General features: G+C 44.2%; 1 protein-coding gene across 5 annotated transcripts in view; it reads left to right on the top strand.

Annotated features, from left to right (window-relative positions):
• Positions 1-15824, top strand: part of ADARB1 (adenosine deaminase RNA specific B1) — a 66089-nt gene extending 50265 nt beyond the window's left edge. For 3 of the 5 annotated variants that reach the window (XM_062602735.1, XM_062602724.1, XM_062602743.1), the window contains 3 exons: positions 4460-4641; positions 11984-12162; positions 12854-15824. In XM_062602735.1, the coding sequence (XP_062458719.1) occupies positions 4460-4641; positions 11984-12162; positions 12854-13030 (538 nt within the window). In that variant the 3' untranslated portion in view covers positions 13031-15824. Of the gene's footprint in view, positions 1-4459; positions 4642-11983; positions 12163-12853 lie in introns of those variants that run through there. The other 2 variants (XM_062602760.1, XM_062602752.1) reach the window with 2 other exon arrangements.
• Positions 15825-16320: the final 496 nt, after the last annotated feature.

The following is a 16320-nucleotide window of genomic DNA, read 5'->3' as shown; positions in this document are numbered from 1 at the left end:
AGCCTCGCCATCTCATGGCACTCGGATTAACTTTATTAGATGTAGGAGTCGGTGGTAACGACACATCACAAGGACTGATGTTACCCGGTTTTTCCGTTTTTTTCTGGGGCTTGCTGCCTCTCCTGCCCCAATTTGTCCAGACGGTCCCACAAGTCCTGCAATGGTTTATCTAAGGATTTTGTCCATTGTGTCCAGTTCCACTCATTTTGCAGCTCTGGTGGGAGCGATGCAAGCGGTGGTGTATGTGGCGGAGGTGGGTATTTATTCGAAGTTACACTCTCCTCCTCAGGAGACTCCCACCCTGGCAAAAATTCCTGGAGATTAAGTTTAGGGGCAGTAGCAGCATGAAAAAGGGTTAACATCAGTTTGTTTCGGTTGCTCAGTAGCTGCTACTGGCTCCCGAGTATCAGCTGGAGCTACCGCCCTGGAGCTACCGCCGGTACAGGCGTTGTCGACACAGGATAGGGGAAAGGCGCAGGGTCCTCAAACTTTCGTACTGTACTGCACGCCGATTTTTGGCCAGAATGTTTTATGCCCGAAACAGACAACACTACCATGGCTGTAGCACCGGGTGCTGAATCTAATGTAGGTGCCGAGCCCTGCTGTTGTGAAGGCGAGTCAGAGAGAGCTGTAAAAGCGGATTTTGCCGCCTGTTTCTCAGCCTTCATTGCGGCTAGAGTCCCTTTTAGTAGTAACCAGGGGGCAGCAAGAGACTTCGCCTCCTTAAACCCACAAGTAACTTGATCCCACAGGCGTGCCCCAATTTTTTTCCAAGTCCCGAGATCAAAAGCTTCATTAACCCCCTGGATCAGCTCTTTTTCTTTACTCCAGAGCAGCAATCTTTTTAACAGATTATCGTCATATTCTATCCCTCTCACTGAGAGGATATGCTGGAAGAGCTTAAGGATGACCATTTTTTTTTCCCCATCCTAACCCTCTTCCAGACCCCGTCGGCTGTTACCTTATTTGCACTGCGCAACGTCTTCTGGGCTCACAAGGCTCCGTTCCGAGGCGTCCACCTCCCGATCCTGGTCCTGCCGGATCGAACCCAGCCGACGTCCCTGCGGCTCTGCGTTTTCCACTTTCTTTGGTGCCACGTGCTTTAATTCCTTCGGTTTCAATATGAAAAATATGGGGGGGTCCCTGTTCGGGCGCCAGTTGCCGCAGAATATACATGGACTCAGTCAGAGATCAAAATGATCAGGCAAAAAGCCCTTTATTACAAAGCCTTAACCCCTTAAATACTATTTCTTACATGCACTTACAGTGATTTGGCATATTATGATTGGATACATGTCTTGAAGACCCTTTGCAACTAGCATATAATTGGTTAAGCACAGGTGTGGGAACTTGACCTCGAAAGCTTGCCAACAGTCCACAGTTCTCATTAACTCGGTGAAATCCAGCTGCTTCTTATCTTGCTAGTTTAGGCTTCCTTGGGCCTCTCATGGCCTTGCTGTATCTTTCAGGATTTTCAGAGTTTATGTACCAATTATCCATTCTCCTGTGAGAACACTGCCTCTACAGGTCTGAGCTGACACTGAGCAGCAGAAATGTCCCTGCATATGAATGATGAGCCTGTGGAATCAGTGATGGGAATGTTGTCTTCTGTAATCACTTTCTTGAGCCATCAAATGCTCCTAAATGAGCGCTGTGTGTGGCCAGGGTCTGTCTGCTCTAATGCAGTGTGGCACAGCAACAGGAAAGGTTGATTTCTATGATATAAACTACATCTGCGCCCTGGAAGGTTGGAGTTTTAAGCTATATTTGTTTCAGTTCCTCAACTCTTTTCTGGTACTGTTTTTAATGTGCAGAAAAACCCCTTTGATTGATTGTTGCACTGGGAAGTCAACACTGACATTAATCAAGTTTTCTGTAATAGAGTTTGCTTTTTTCTGCTGGTTTCATGGTTTGAAGTGAAATAATGAATTTGGCTACAAAAGAAGTTGTGGCTTCAGTAAACATTTAGTACCAGATTGACAGCATTTGTTCACATGCGTTCTGACAAGCTGTGCTTGTAAACTGCAAGGATGAGGCAGTTTTACCATTTTAGGAGGCAATCAATGCTTGTGGCCTTTGGAAAATTGATGCATGGTATTGGTGTAGCTTCTTCTCAGTTTATATCTAGAAAGGTTGTTTTTAGTATACATGCTAATGGAAGTGAGAAATTCTGCTTGTCAGAAAGAAGTACAGTATAAAAAAGGAACAACAAGACATACATCCCTCCCTTTTGACTCTGTTACAATCTGCATTTGGGTTTAATGTTTACTGCTGCATTACTGACAGTTTCTGATACAAGTATACATTTCTATAGCTAAGTTATTTTATTATAACAATTGACATTTAATGCTATTTTTATGAAGCTAACCACCACCAAACCCTGCCTAGTAAATAGTGAGAGCTTGAGGTTTTGGTTGTACGAATGAGATGCTGGCACAGAGAAGCTGTGGCAGTGTTCAAGGCCAGGTTGGACACATAGGCTTGGAGCAACCTGCTCTAGTGGAAGGTGTCCCTGCCTGTGGCAGGGGTTGGAACTGGATGAGCTTTAAGGTCCTTTCCAACACAAACCAGTCTGGGGTTCTACGTGTTGGAAGAAGCAGCAAAACACAAGCTTTGGAAATACAGGAGGCTGAAGCAAGGAAAAGGGTCTGGCAAAGGTTTTTATTTAGGAAGCCAGGGCTTGCCAAAGGAATTATTTGGCCTTTTTTTTAATGTCCATCTGTCACTCAGGTACTATTCATGAAAGGTAACCTGGGATGTGCCTTACTGAAGGAAGTGCAGTGTGTGGCTGCAAGTTTCAGATACTTCTGTAAGACCCCAGTTTGCAATGCTTAGTCTTGAATTCTTTCCAGATCTCTTCCATATTACCTGTGTCCGTAACAGTCCACATGCTTCTTTATGCTTGATGTGTGTAACACTGCAAATAACAAGAAAATACAATTCATTTGGCGCTTGAAATATCTCTGTGCTTACAAAATTCTAGTCATGGTATGGTCCTTAGGGACCTGCTCTAAGGTATGCTCCTGGGATGCAGTAATTTTCACTTGATATCTTTGCTCTCACATCTGGATGCTGATTGACTTTTCAGTGCTATACAAAATAGGCCTTTATTCAATGGGAAATCTGCTTTATTTTTCATTGCCACAGCATTTTTATTCATTAGGGCCAGCTTTTTTACTGACAGGTGAGTAAGCTAGAGCACACTGCTCCATTTCATTCCCTGTGAACATACACAAAGCAATTGTTTCCTTGGATTGCAGTTTTTATTTTGCCCTTTTTTCCTTTAAAACATTCTCATAGTTCAGGGTTTGCAGTGGTGTAGCAGTTGTGTATGGTTCCTAGCCTGAGCTGTGGTGATGTGTGAGCCGTGACATGCCAGCACAAGCTGCAGGAAACACTATTAGCAGCATCCATATTTCCCGTTTTCCTAAAGAAACCTTGCCGCATGGTTTAGGATGGGCCTTTTATAAGGACAAACCATTCTGTACGAGAGTGAGAGCTTCAATTGTGCTCTGTTTTATTCAAGCAGCAGAAGAACTTTCCTGCTGCTTGTGTCTGGGTGTTGCAGTTGTACTCAAGTGTGCTGTTCTCATAGTGCCAAGCTGCTTCCAGGTATATCTCAGAGACAAGGACAGTGACAATACTCCGCAGTAAAACCTCTTTGAGGTTTGAGAAGGTGCTTTGTATGGCTGTTACACACAGGCTGAGAGCCAAAACTTGATCAAATGAACACAGCTACAAAAAATCCTTCTGTATTTTGCTCTTTTGCTTACTATATCCCTGCCACAAGACCTGATCCAGTGTAGGTCACATTGGTGCAGACAGGGATCTGTGGTTGGAGTGAACAAAGAGTATAGGCGCTTTTCCTATTTTCAGGTTTCAGAATCAGTTTTCTCCCTGCCCATGGATATTGCAAGCAGCTAATTATGTCCTTCCTGGCAGCAGAATGTGGGCAGTTTGGCTGCGGTGTTAAGGGCAAGCTTTCCCTTATGGTGCTGAGCTCTTGCAGACACAATCCTTGTGTTCTGGAAGGATGGTTTGCCTGCTGCCAGGTGTCTTTTGGAGGCATCAGCTACTGTTTCTGACTGAGAATCTCACAGTTTGGCTTTTTCTGATTGAAGTATCCTGTCTGTCTCTGTTATTAGGTTGCTGGAAAATGCATCACCAGATGTGTCAGTGGGAAAGTAAAGTTGAGACTGCTCCTGAAGCGGATGCTAACAGTAGACCTGTTGCTATAGGTCATCTTACTCAGGATTTTATTGAGCATCCTATAAGCTGGTCTCTGATACTCTGGCAGGTGTCACAGCTATGCTACCACACTCGTGCTGGTCAAGAGCAAGGGTTCAAAGTCTAGCCTGTTGTGATTGACTGCTGTTATGTCTGGCAGATGTTCCTTGTTCCATTAAAAAGAAAGTGTTTTTTTTTGTTTTGTTTTTTTTTGTTTTTCCCTCCCTCTTAGGTGGAACGTATTGGGTATTCAAGGAGCCTTACTTAGCCTCTTTGTGGAGCCAATTTACTTCTCTAGCATCATCTTGGGGAGTTTATATCATGGGGATCATCTATCCAGAGCCGTATACCAGAGGATAGCAGAGATAGAAGATCTACCACCTCTTTATACACTCAACAGACCTTTACTTAGTGGCAAGTATCTAATGGAGAAGGCCGTGCCGGTAACTAAGTCTGTTCCAGTAGCAATGTGATTTTGCAGTTCTCAAAACCTTGCAAATTATGTACTGTGAGTAAACTGCTTTCTGGTTACAACAGAGAAGTTATGTTCTAAACCTAATATAGATACCTGGTCAGAAATACCATAGCATCTTCATGAGTTAAAAGGTGGAAAGAACTGGGGTATGAACCTTTAGATGCAGGTTCACGTAATTGCTCTCTAGAGTATGCCCTAGCAATATGTGAGGCAAGTTGAATGCCCTGGCCTAGTGAAACCTCTTCCTACCCATGAAATAATGTGTTAGCTGTCACTGTTGCTTCTCTTGCCATTGCAGATATCTGTTGAATGACCACATCTTTAATCAGTATGTCAAGATAGACACGTTTGATTCACCATTTCTAGATCTATAAGAAACTAAAAATGGATGGGGAGAGCATCTCCGCTGCATTGGTTGTGTTTTCTTTTTATCATCAATCTGTTGGATGCAGCATTAGCTTTAATTCCCATGGCACCCAACTTGTTTGTATGACCCAGTAATCATAATACTGTCATTTCCACTTTGTGGAAGGTTAAAGTATTAGAGTTAAAGGTTAGAGTATTAAATATATTTGACAGACAGCAATATGGCAAGTCCCAGCCAGGGTAGTTAGTGGTTGTCTTCTGCAGTTGCTGGTGAACATTTAACTACTGCTCTTTGGCTTTAAGCTGATCCTAGGCTCTAGTGTGGCTAAGAGGAAGGGCAGTGTTTGAATGAACAGGTTGTAACTTCTAATTGAGATGTGACTTTCAAAGGGAACTTTGGAAGTGTCCTAAATCCTAGAACTGAAAGTAATGCTAAACCTGAAATTTCTCATCGTCCCTCTCGTGTGCATTGCTTTATTCTGTAGGACTTGCCTTTTGGCATGTGTCTGTTTGTTTTCCAGAAGAAAACAAATACACCCCCCAATAAAAACCCCACCAAACCCAAACTCCCTCAGTATTTTAAAGCATGTTTCAAGTTTGACGTTGACATTGAATTTTTAAAATAGATTTAAGGAGGGATTTGAAGAGGATGTTGAATAACGAGCAGTTCTTTAGGTTAGCAAGGTAATGAAAAGGATTTCCTGAACTAGTATGTACAAAAGTGTTACGTTTTTTCCTTGTATTAGCAAGTAAGTAACAATTAAAACACTCACGGTACTGATCATTTAATAGTAGTATGGGCATAGTAGCTTATGTATGATCTGATTTGGGGGAATTTTTATCAGCTCTTCAGGGCAGCAGGTTTGGGGCAGAGGGAGAGGAGATTTCGTTATCCTTTTCACAACAAGTAATAGTACCTTGTCTTCTTAAAAGTCATCTTTCTGCAATATGGATGTAATCTGTTTGCCCTGAAATAGCACCAGCCGTGAAAACAGCTCAACCAGGACTAGCTGAGCAGTAGGGAGCGCTCACAAATGTTCTGTGTTGAGTTCTCATGGAAATACACCTCTCCAAAATGTACGGGAAGCTGGTTTGGAAGGTTGGACAGAGAGTTGTGCTGGTTTTTCTTCTACTGGTTCAGTCTTCTCATCCATGCTGTTAGATTCAGTGGGGCATGCGTGTAGCTACCCATCTGCTCTTCAATTCACACATTGTGCACTGTATTCTTGCCTTGAATAAGCTCTACAGAAATCCCCAATTTTGTGTTCCTCCTCGTACCACACACACAACAGCGTGATGGTGACTCCTTTCTACCAGAGGGATGAACCAAACAAGAAGCAGCTGGTTTTCCCCACTGTTTCACCTGTTTAGCGGAGAAAGTACTGTAAAAACGTTCTTTTTTGTGTCATAAACCAAGTTTTATGACTGCTTTAAGTCAAAGTCAGGCTGAGTTATTGTTATCTACTGCTAAAGCCTGTCTTTTCATAGCTTTTTTTCCTCACAGGAGATTTTCTACTTACACCTTGTTTTCCCAGCAAGTTAAATGTGAACATGCACATCAGAGTGGTTGCTTTTCAGCTAAGGGATGCAGGAAACCTGTGTGATGGTAGAAAGCTCCCTCCCCATGCTGACTCCTGGAAGCCTTTTGGTTGTAGGACCTACCCTTTCAGTGTGCTTTTTAGCACACCAGCACTGAGGGCATGTGAGCTTTCATTGAGAATTGGCCAGCTCACTGAGAGAAGACAGGGTCAGATGTTGTGAGTTTCTAGAATAATCTGAAAAGGGGTTCATTTCTCAAATGCAATGGGGATGAGTCTATAAATCAGCCAGTACCAAAGTGCTAGTCTGCAGGGTAACCCACACAGGCTCATTTTGGAGCCAGTGTGGGAGGTGAGCATGGAAGAGTTCACCCAGAATGGAAGCAGGGTGGCAGAGCTCAGCAGATCCTCTGTTCAGAGAGTCAGCCTTTGAAAACCATAGGATCACAGCCTGGTTCGGGTTGGAAGGGACTTTAAAGCTCATCAAGGACACCTTCCACTAGAGCAGGTTGCTCCAAGCCCCTGTGTCCAACCTGACCTTGAACACTGCCAGGGATGGGGCAGCCACAGCTTCTCTGGGCACCCTGTGCCAGTGCCTCAGCACCTTCACAGGGAAGAGCTTCTGCCTAAGAGCTCATCTCAGTCTCCCCTGTTCTGGCAGTTTAAAGCCATTCCCCTTGTCCTGTCCTTACAGGCCCTTGTCCAAAGCCCCTCTCCAGGTTTCCTGTAGCCCCTTTAGACACTGGAGCTGCTCTGAGGTTTCCCTGTAAGGAGCCTTCGCCAGGCTGAACCAGCCCAGCTCTCTTTCAGCTTGTTGTTAGCTCTTCTTCTGCTAATGCTTCTCTTATTTACCTTGTTAAATAACTTAGTGTCATCACCCATCTTACTCACCTTGGCTTTTCCTCCAACACACACTTTCCAGGTCTGCACAGAGCTTGAGGGTCTCTATCTGTGTTGACTCTTCCCAAGTAGACCATCTTCATCCAGGTGTCCATTAAGTCTGTTTTTAAGGCAGACATCGGAAAGACAGGCCTTCTGCTCCCTGGGCTCTCTAAGAACTAGTGTCGCACTGGCCACCTCCAGTCTTCAGTTAGGCAGTTTTTTGTTGAGTCTTTCCCAACACTGTTGGGTTTCCATCAGTGCCCAGCAGGGCAGCGTGGTAGTTCCTGCAGCCTTCCTGGTGCAGATGTCATGTTTATGGACTGGCAGTTCCCTGGCACACCTCTGAATGCCTTTGGAATTGGAGTCATGCTGGCTGCCTTCTGTCCTGCAGAACTCATGTGGTTTGTGATGAGAGGTTACGTACCACGACCGCTGTTCCTGCTGCTTCATCTGTAGTTTCCTTGTTGAAAGTTGAAGACTTCAACCACCCCAGCAAGGGTGGTTATTAGGAATGTTCATGCCCCAGCACTCCTCTGACTTCTGCCTACGTTTGCAGTTGTGTTTTCTTTTAAACAAAAATAAACCCTTCAGCAGAACCTTTGGTGATTTTTCTGGCTGTTTCCTTGGTACCTGATCCTCCTGTTCACATGGGTGGTTTTCAGCTCCCTGTCTCCTTTTTTAATGAAGTTTTTTTTAGCTCTGTCCTCAAGGAACCTCAAACTTTATTATTTGTGTAAGCACTGGCACAAAGAGCTATTACTTTTGCTTATTATACCCCATTATAATGATATTCAACAATAAGTTCTGAGCAGTGTTCTCTAAATAGCTTAGTTTTCAACCAAGTTTCAATATCAGTTTTCAAAGCAGAGCAAAATATTTTACTTTCTATCCTAGCTTTCTCTCCCATTACTAGTTTCAGCTTATTATGTTGTGTTCATATCGAGGTTTTGAGGGGGAAGATACAATCCATCTGAAATGTTATCAGATGCTTTGCTTTTGTGATGGCCTTTATTCCTTGTCAGTGCTACCCATGAGCCACCTTCAGGGACTTTTTTGCTGTCTCTCCAGGGTTCATGCACATAATAAAGCAGCTGAACAGGGTGGTGTTATTTTAGCCTGTTTGAAATTCTCTGTAAGTCTGTATTTTAAAGAATGTATTTAATTCATCAAGATAACCTAAGGGATGCAATTGTATAACTGCCATGGAAATGTGCATACTGGATGGTCAGCTTCCTCACGGCTTGCTTGTGTGGCTCCTTGTGATGATGTCTGAGTAGCTGATAGGGCAGTGGTGCATGGAACAAAAGCACAGGTTATCATTAGATGGAAGAAGACCCATGACTGACCTGTTTATCAGGTGGTGGCAACTTCTTACGCCCTCTTGCTCAGTAGTTTTTGATCCAGAGTTTTGTCAGCATGGTTCTGTTTCACACACACTTCACAAAAGCAGCCCGAATTGATGTGCTCCTGAAGACTCAGAGCTGAGATTTGTTTTCTGTGCACCCAAAGTTGACAATGTCTGAGGTGTTTGGGTGCAAACCTTGTGTTGTGTGGCTCGTGGAGTAGCAGCGTTTGTACTTGAATGGCAGAGGACAAGTTGTGTTGTGCATGAGCAGCTCCAGTTTACAGGAGGTGTGATGCACATGTCTATTGCCAACCACTCAGAAGGACCTCAGATGTTGTGATGAAGACTTTTGACTCTCATCTTGTTGTAAAGACCTGTTCTTATTGGGTCTTCCTCAAGTATTGCTTGTGTGATGTTTTCGATGGTACCTGCCCAACAGGGACCACCATCTGCTCTCCTGGGTGGGTCAGTATGTGGATCCCACAGCCCAGTGTACAGATAGCTGGGTATAGGTCCATGGCATCCTGCTGTATTTCAGCTCCTGGATGCATCTCTCCTAAAAGAATCCAGAAAATACCTCTTCAGGAAACTTCTGTTCAAATTCTTATTTTTTTTTTTCAGCTTTTATCAGGAATAATGGAGGGGTTTTTTTTATTATTTACTTAGAATCATAGAATAGTTAGGGTTGGAAAGGACCTTAAGATCATCTAGTTCCAACCTCCCTGCCATGGGCAGGGACACCTCCCACTAAACCATATCACCCAAGGCTCTGTCCAACCTAGTCTTGAACACTGCCAGGGATGGAGCATTCACAGCCTCCCTGGGAAACTTATTCCAGTGCCTCACCACCCTAACAGGAAAGAATTTCCTCCTTATATCCAATGTAAACTTCCCCTGTTTAAGTTTGAACCCGTTACCCCTTGTCCTATCACTACAGTCCCTAATGAAGAGTCCCTCCCCAGCATCCCTGTAGGCCCCCTTCAGATACTGGAAGGCTGCTATGAGGTCTCCACGCAGCCTTCTCTTCTCCAGGCTGAACAGCCCCAACTTTCTCAGCCTGTCTTCATATATCTTCACTTATTTATGTAATTACTGGTTATCAGTCACAGTGACCAGGTTGAAATAAACTGAGCATAAAGACACAGCATAAAGACACAACAGCTTCAGGAAGTTCAATGTGATTGATACTTCAAAATGTTGATTTCTGAAAGGAGGAACTGATTGTGGCAAGCAAACTGAATGTTGCTGTGTTGCTCAGACCTTGTAGGTCGTACATGAGACCTGGCCTACATGAGCCAGTCCTGTGCTCTTTCTGTATTAGATTGCATTTCAAATACCAGCAAGAGAGGCACCCTGCTGCAACACTTAGGTTCAATTTATACAAATTCACTAGATGTAATGAAGTGTAGGACTTAGCAGAACCTCAGAGTACATTTGAAACAGGTTCTCAGTGAGAGTTGTGCTAATGTAAAAATGGGATCTTTACTTATTAGAAAGAAAACTTGCCCTGTTCCTTTGCTTTCTCCTGGTGAGACCACTGAGAAAATTAGAGTTTTTCTACCTCTGTAGAATCACAGAATCAACCAGGTTGGAAAAGCCCTTTAAGCTCATCCAATCCAGCCATTCCCCAGCACTGCCAAGGCCACCACTAACCCATGGCACTGAGGGCCTTGTCTCCACTGTGTGTGAACACTTGCAGGGACGGTGACCCCAGCCCTGCCCTGGGCAGCCTGTTCCAATGCCTTTGATGTCTGCAGGATCAAACCTGATGTGCTCCTCAGGTTTTCCATAGCCCACACAACCCAGACTTGCAGCCCGGGGTGCTGCTTGTGGGTGCAGAGCACACGCAGGACAGGAGCTGCCCATGGATGGCAGCAGCTGCCATGATCTTCAAGCATGGTACGGTGGTCATTGTATACAGTGCATCTCTGCAGTGTTGTGATCCTGTGAGGGAATAAATCCTGCCCTAGGCCTTGCTTCACCCTTGGGTTAGACTGCTGATGGCTTTGCTTCTCCAGCAGCAGAGATTTAAGCCATAGCTGAGAGGTGTTGCCCAATTTAACATCTGAGCAAAAATGATCCGAGTCCTTTTCTGAGTCCTGTGGTTTACCATTTGTAGGCACTGTCAGTAGCAATGGGCATGTGGAATAGGGAGGCAGCTGGAGCACAGCTGCATTTATGCTCACAGACCAGTTCTGGCATTCTGCTGAGGGTGCTGAGGATAGGGCTCGCTCATCACAGCTTGGATGCCCACAGTGTCAGTGCTGCTGCCTGTGCTAATCAAGCCACGTCCCAGTGTCAGAAGGACGAGGAGATATATTGATAGATGGATAGCTTTTAATGAAGTTTACTCAACTGCTACTCGACCGTAGGCATCTTCATGCCTTGGTTTGTAAGGCATTCTGCTGTCCCTGCTCTGACCTAACTCCATTCTTATGAGGGAAAGTGGAAAAGCACTTTATAGGCACTTCTAAATCAGCACAACCTCTCCGAATAAGACTGCAGTCCAAGGCTGCTATCTGAATTGTAACTGTGTTTAAACATAGACAGTGTTTCACACCCATTTTGAAATGAGATAAGTAGTATGCACCTATGTTTTTACAGCAGCAGTGAAAGGGAATCAAGTGGAGAGTTACAGCTGCCAAAACCTCACAGTATCTGCTCTTGCCTGTGCTCAACTCGTCTCATGAGTGAGTGGGCTCTGAGAGCAGCGGTTTCTTGCGCAGGAGCAGAGCAACTTATTTCCCCTGCTTCATAATTGTTGTCATAATAATTAGTTCATTGGTTTGCCCTATCAGCAAGACCAGATCATCCTTAGATGGCTGTTTCAAGGTGCCTGTGTTAGTGTCCGCATGGACCCTTGCCACAGACCTCTCCATGAACCCCTCCACTGAGGAGCTAGTTTATCACAGCCCTGCTGGGAAGGACAGGAGGAGAGAGCGCTCTAGGCAGGATGAGAATGAGATGTGCGTGGCAGAATATCCAAGGTTAGTGACAAATCTGCAGGAGAATGCCCTCGGAGTGGAAGATGTGCTTGTAGGACTCTTAGTGATGTGATTTCATAGCTCTGCCGTATCCATTACTCCCCAGTAAAAACAAAAATCATGAGTGGATATTTCTTGTTGTCATTAACCATCAGTTTTCCTTCAGGTATTAGCAATGCAGAAGCCCGTCAACCAGGGAAAGCACCAAACTTCAGTGTGAACTGGACAGTAGGAGACACTGGTCTGGAAGTTATTAATGCTACAACTGGCAAAGATGAAATGGGTCGTGCATCTCGCCTTTGTAAGCATGCTTTTTACAGCCGCTGGATGCGTATTCATGCAAAGGTACATGTGCTGGAGTGCTGGGTTTTCCACTGCTTAATTCCTAATCAAGTATCTCTGAGTATTCAGAAGCCTTTTTCTGAGCCTGTTTTAAGCTGAGCCTGATGTTAGCTACTGCTCCATGTAGTCATGGAAAAGAACAGTGGTGTTTCGGAGCTTGTTCTTCAGTTTGATGATGTCTGATCCAACATACATGCAAGAATCTAGTAATACTTGGTTTCTAGCTAAGTAAACAAAGGGTGCTGTCTCCTGAGCTTGTTTTCTCATTTTGATGTATTTGGAAGGATAATCCCAGTTGCACTGCAGTCCAACCTATTGAGGTTCTGTCTTCCCAGAGAGAAAAGCTACAACAAAGGATCTGTCAGTGGCTTTTTAATGTCGAGATTGCTTCCACCAAAGGAAGCCGATAATCCAGAAAAGGCAAAAGGCAGGCTAGTGGTGATACTGGTCAGGGTGGCATGGTGCTTTGGAAGAGGCAAACAGTGCAGTTGGGTGCAGTGAACCTGGGTACAGAGCCCTGATGGCTGGAAGGAGCAGTGTTGTACTTGTCTGCCTTTGAACATTTGCTTTAGCAGTTTGTTGTCTTGTTTTAATAGTAGAGAGGTTGTTAATAACTCGCTAATAATTAATCACTAATTAATAACTGTTTGGCTTTATAGGCTTTTGTCTCTCTTCCTTTCTTTTGTCCATACAGCTTTCCTCCAGCTTGCGCTCGAAGATCCTCAAGCCTAACCTGTACCATGAAACCAAGCAAGGAGCCACTGAGTATCAAACTGCCAAAGAGTGTTTGTTTAAAGCATTCCTGAAGGCAGGACTTGGAGCCTGGGTGGAGAAGCCCATCGAACAGGATCAGTTTTCTCTCACGGTTTAATCCACAGACTGCACATCACTTTGGAAAGGGGGTTGTTCTGGAAATTCCTGGTGTCCAGCATTGCTTTCTGGCATCTCCTTAGCCATCAGAACTTCTTTTATCCTGTTTGGAGTTGGGTTTTTCCTTTGGTTTTCATTTGAAACTTCATAGCAGCTGTTTCTGTTTTGCCTGAGTATGGAAGCTCAATGCTGGTCTGACCCATCATTGTATCTTTTGTTACGAGAAAGTAGTTTCTGGTGTATTTCTAGGAAGACTTTCACTGTAGAAACCTCGTGGGAAGGCTGCTCCTACAGGACACGACAGCTCGTTTTTTCTGGGTTAAAATTGTTTCTTTTTTAAACTCAATGGCATCAAATGCATGAGGAAATGGAAGTTTCTCCAGGTTTTCCACCACATTTTTAGGAAGTAGCTGATTTTTTTCATATCAAAGAAAATAGGTGACAAAGCTGAGTCTGCTCCTCCCTTAACTTGGTTTTGAACTGCAGATATTTCTAGCCTATAGACCACAGAGCCAGAATGGAGTCTGGACAGCTAGTTTTTCCCCACTTCCTTGCTCTTGACAACCAGCTGCTGAGAATTTCCTGTCTTTGATGTATGTATTTATTAGTCTGTGACCCAGTTTTTAACATGCAGCTTTTTATTCTGTTTTTAAAAATACATTTCCCTCCCATTTACACAAATTGTGAAGTCTTCATGGTTTATTTTTTACCATTGTAAACTGGAAACAGCAGAATAATTCTTCGTAAGTTAAGAAGTTTAGTCTATAATGTGCAGGAACGTGTTTAGAAGTAGGTGATCTGTATATCCCAGGAACCCATCACAGTACAATCCTAGCATTATATGACAACTTGAAAAGGAAATAGCTCATTTTAAGGGCCTGAATTGCCAAAACCAGGCACTTCCTGGGTATTAATTGCTCTCCTCTTGGAAATCAGAAGTTCTTGTATGGACAAAAAGTTGTTAAAACTTCTTTCCTGTGTTACATCTGTTTTCACCCAACTTGCTGTGTCTCTGAGGTTTCACTGCCTTTTGTGTTTACATGTGTGATGGTCTTCATGGAGCTGATTAGGTAAGTTACTCTCAAAACGAGCTTTCATTTGCTTTGATGATTACTTAGAAAGGTGTAGACACTTCTGCTTTATGTAAAAATGTAGGATAGAAAGGAAATATTGTGAGATCCATTTGATTAACTGGTGTATAGAAGGCATTTTTCAGAACACTTTTTAGAACCTGATATTTAGGGGCAGAATGAGCCAATGTCCAATATTGCTCCTCTGCTCACGCGGCGTGTGTCCAGACATTTGGCTCATGCCCATCCAGGTAGCACCTCTGCTTTCTGAAGAGCATCTCGGAGATCCTCCATCGCCTTTGCAGACCATGAAGGTGATGCTTCGTGACATGGGAGTTTGCTTGACAGAACCCAGTCGGTGCTCCAATGCTCCTGCTGTTGGGTTCTGTCTCTCTGTTCTACTGCCCCTTGCCTGTGCTGCACAGGACATCAGATCAGCGGGCTGGTCCGTGCTTTGAAGTCGAGTCAAGGGTAACTTTTAGACCCACATTGGGTCAGAGATCCAGTTTAGAGCTGTGCCGGTGCATCTGCAGAGGCAGTGGAGAGGAGCTGTGGGTCCCTTCAGTCAGCTTCATGGGCAGAGGCTGTCCTGAAGCTGTAACTGGATTTACTGTCCCTCAATCCCAGCACCTCCTGGGGGGGTTAGCAAGTACTTGGGGTGTTGGAGACGTAAAGCCACTTGTACCAAGCATGAATGCCAAGAGATGTGCTGCTTCATTAGTGCTCAAGTAGGAGCCCATTTCCAATCTGAGTGATCAAGCCTGAAAATCACTTGTGCGTTAGTTGAAGGCTCTGGGTTAGTGTCTTTGGAAGTAACACGCTGAGGTTCAGACAATGCAGTTTTAGTGGTGTAATGGGTAATAGCTCTGGGAAGGCCAGCAAGGCTGTGGCTTAGTGATCCCCTTGGAAAAGTCTGATGCTTCCAGATGCCTCTTCTGGGTGCTGGAGGACCAAATGTCACAAGATGCAGTAGACAGGCTGTGTTCATCCAGCTTCCTCCGTGACTTCAGCCATCCTGTCCACTCCTCATTAAACCCCAAATCATTCCCATGGCCTCTGCAAGCCTGACAAAGCTTTGGTCCTTCTCATCCAACTGAGGCTTAGACTGACCTCAAGGTAAAAGGGATTTAACCGTATGTGGTCAGATTTTGCACACCTGCCTTTGAGATCAACCTTGTCTCGTTCGTGGTGTAGAAGTTAAGTTGGTGGCTGCAGTTGGGTATGGGCAGATGGAGCTCACATTGTGTGCTGTTCTTAAAGTCATTACTGCAGTTATGTGAAACACCCACTTTGAAGGGGCTCAGTCTATTGATAAATGAAGCCTGTTGAGAACCTCCAGCCGGTTATTTTCACCCATCTTTCTGAAGTGCTCATTCAAAAGTTGGTGTCTCTCTGGATCGTCTTTTTCTTTTGATGACGAGGAAAGTATTAGCTCAAGCTATTTTTTTTATGAAGTCACAAATATGAGCAATATATTTAAGTATTATTTATAGACATAGTTTTTTAAACTGTTCTAAGGAACGACTGAACTGAAAACTGTAAAAGGAAATAATGTTCCATGCCAAACCCTTTTGATGAAGGAATGGTGTCAGGTTATTTATGAGGAATGAGTTCTCTTGTTTATAATTCCGGGATTTTAAAAAGTATAAAAGAAGTTTTCCAGGATTGTATGCAAATCTCTATCTGTCTTCTGGGAGTCAATAAAGTACTGCTTGGCTTCCTTCACTCGCTTCTTCCTTTTTGTGCACCTCATATGTGGCAGGGTTGTGCTTGCTGATGCTCCCATGTTCCTCACAATTACTCTCTCTGAGCAAGAATTCAGTGATTTATACAGTGCCCAGTGACTGCAGAAGGCAAGACAACTGCTGAGCATTGTGGCTGACCTTTGGGAGCTGCATGTCTCCATGGTGGGTTGGGGTCTTGTCTGAATAGCCGGGGGTGGGTGGATGGATGGGAGCTGGCTTGCACTGGGACCTACAGTGCTGCTCTGGGAGCTGCTTTGCTTCTTTTAAACATATTTATTTTCCTCTTGTCTTTGCATATGAGTGTTTGTCTCAGGATCTTCAAATGACTTAAAGCAACAACTTCCGTGTTGGTGAATACTTGAAATGTAATTTCAGGTGTTTTTCTCCAGGTGACAGTCTGGATGAAGTTTGTAGGTTAGTAAAATAGATCATTTTAAACATAGATGTTTGAAATATATGTGTTCCATGGGATCATT

Source organism: Pezoporus occidentalis, unplaced genomic scaffold (assembly GCF_034315485.1).
Source record: "Pezoporus occidentalis ecotype Australia unplaced genomic scaffold, CSIRO_AGI_Poc_V1 ctg118, whole genome shotgun sequence".
NCBI classification, from domain to species: domain Eukaryota; kingdom Metazoa; phylum Chordata; class Aves; order Psittaciformes; family Psittacidae; genus Pezoporus; species Pezoporus occidentalis.
The sequence above is the reverse complement of the archived record's forward strand: the minus strand, read 5'-3'. Positions and strand labels throughout refer to the sequence as shown.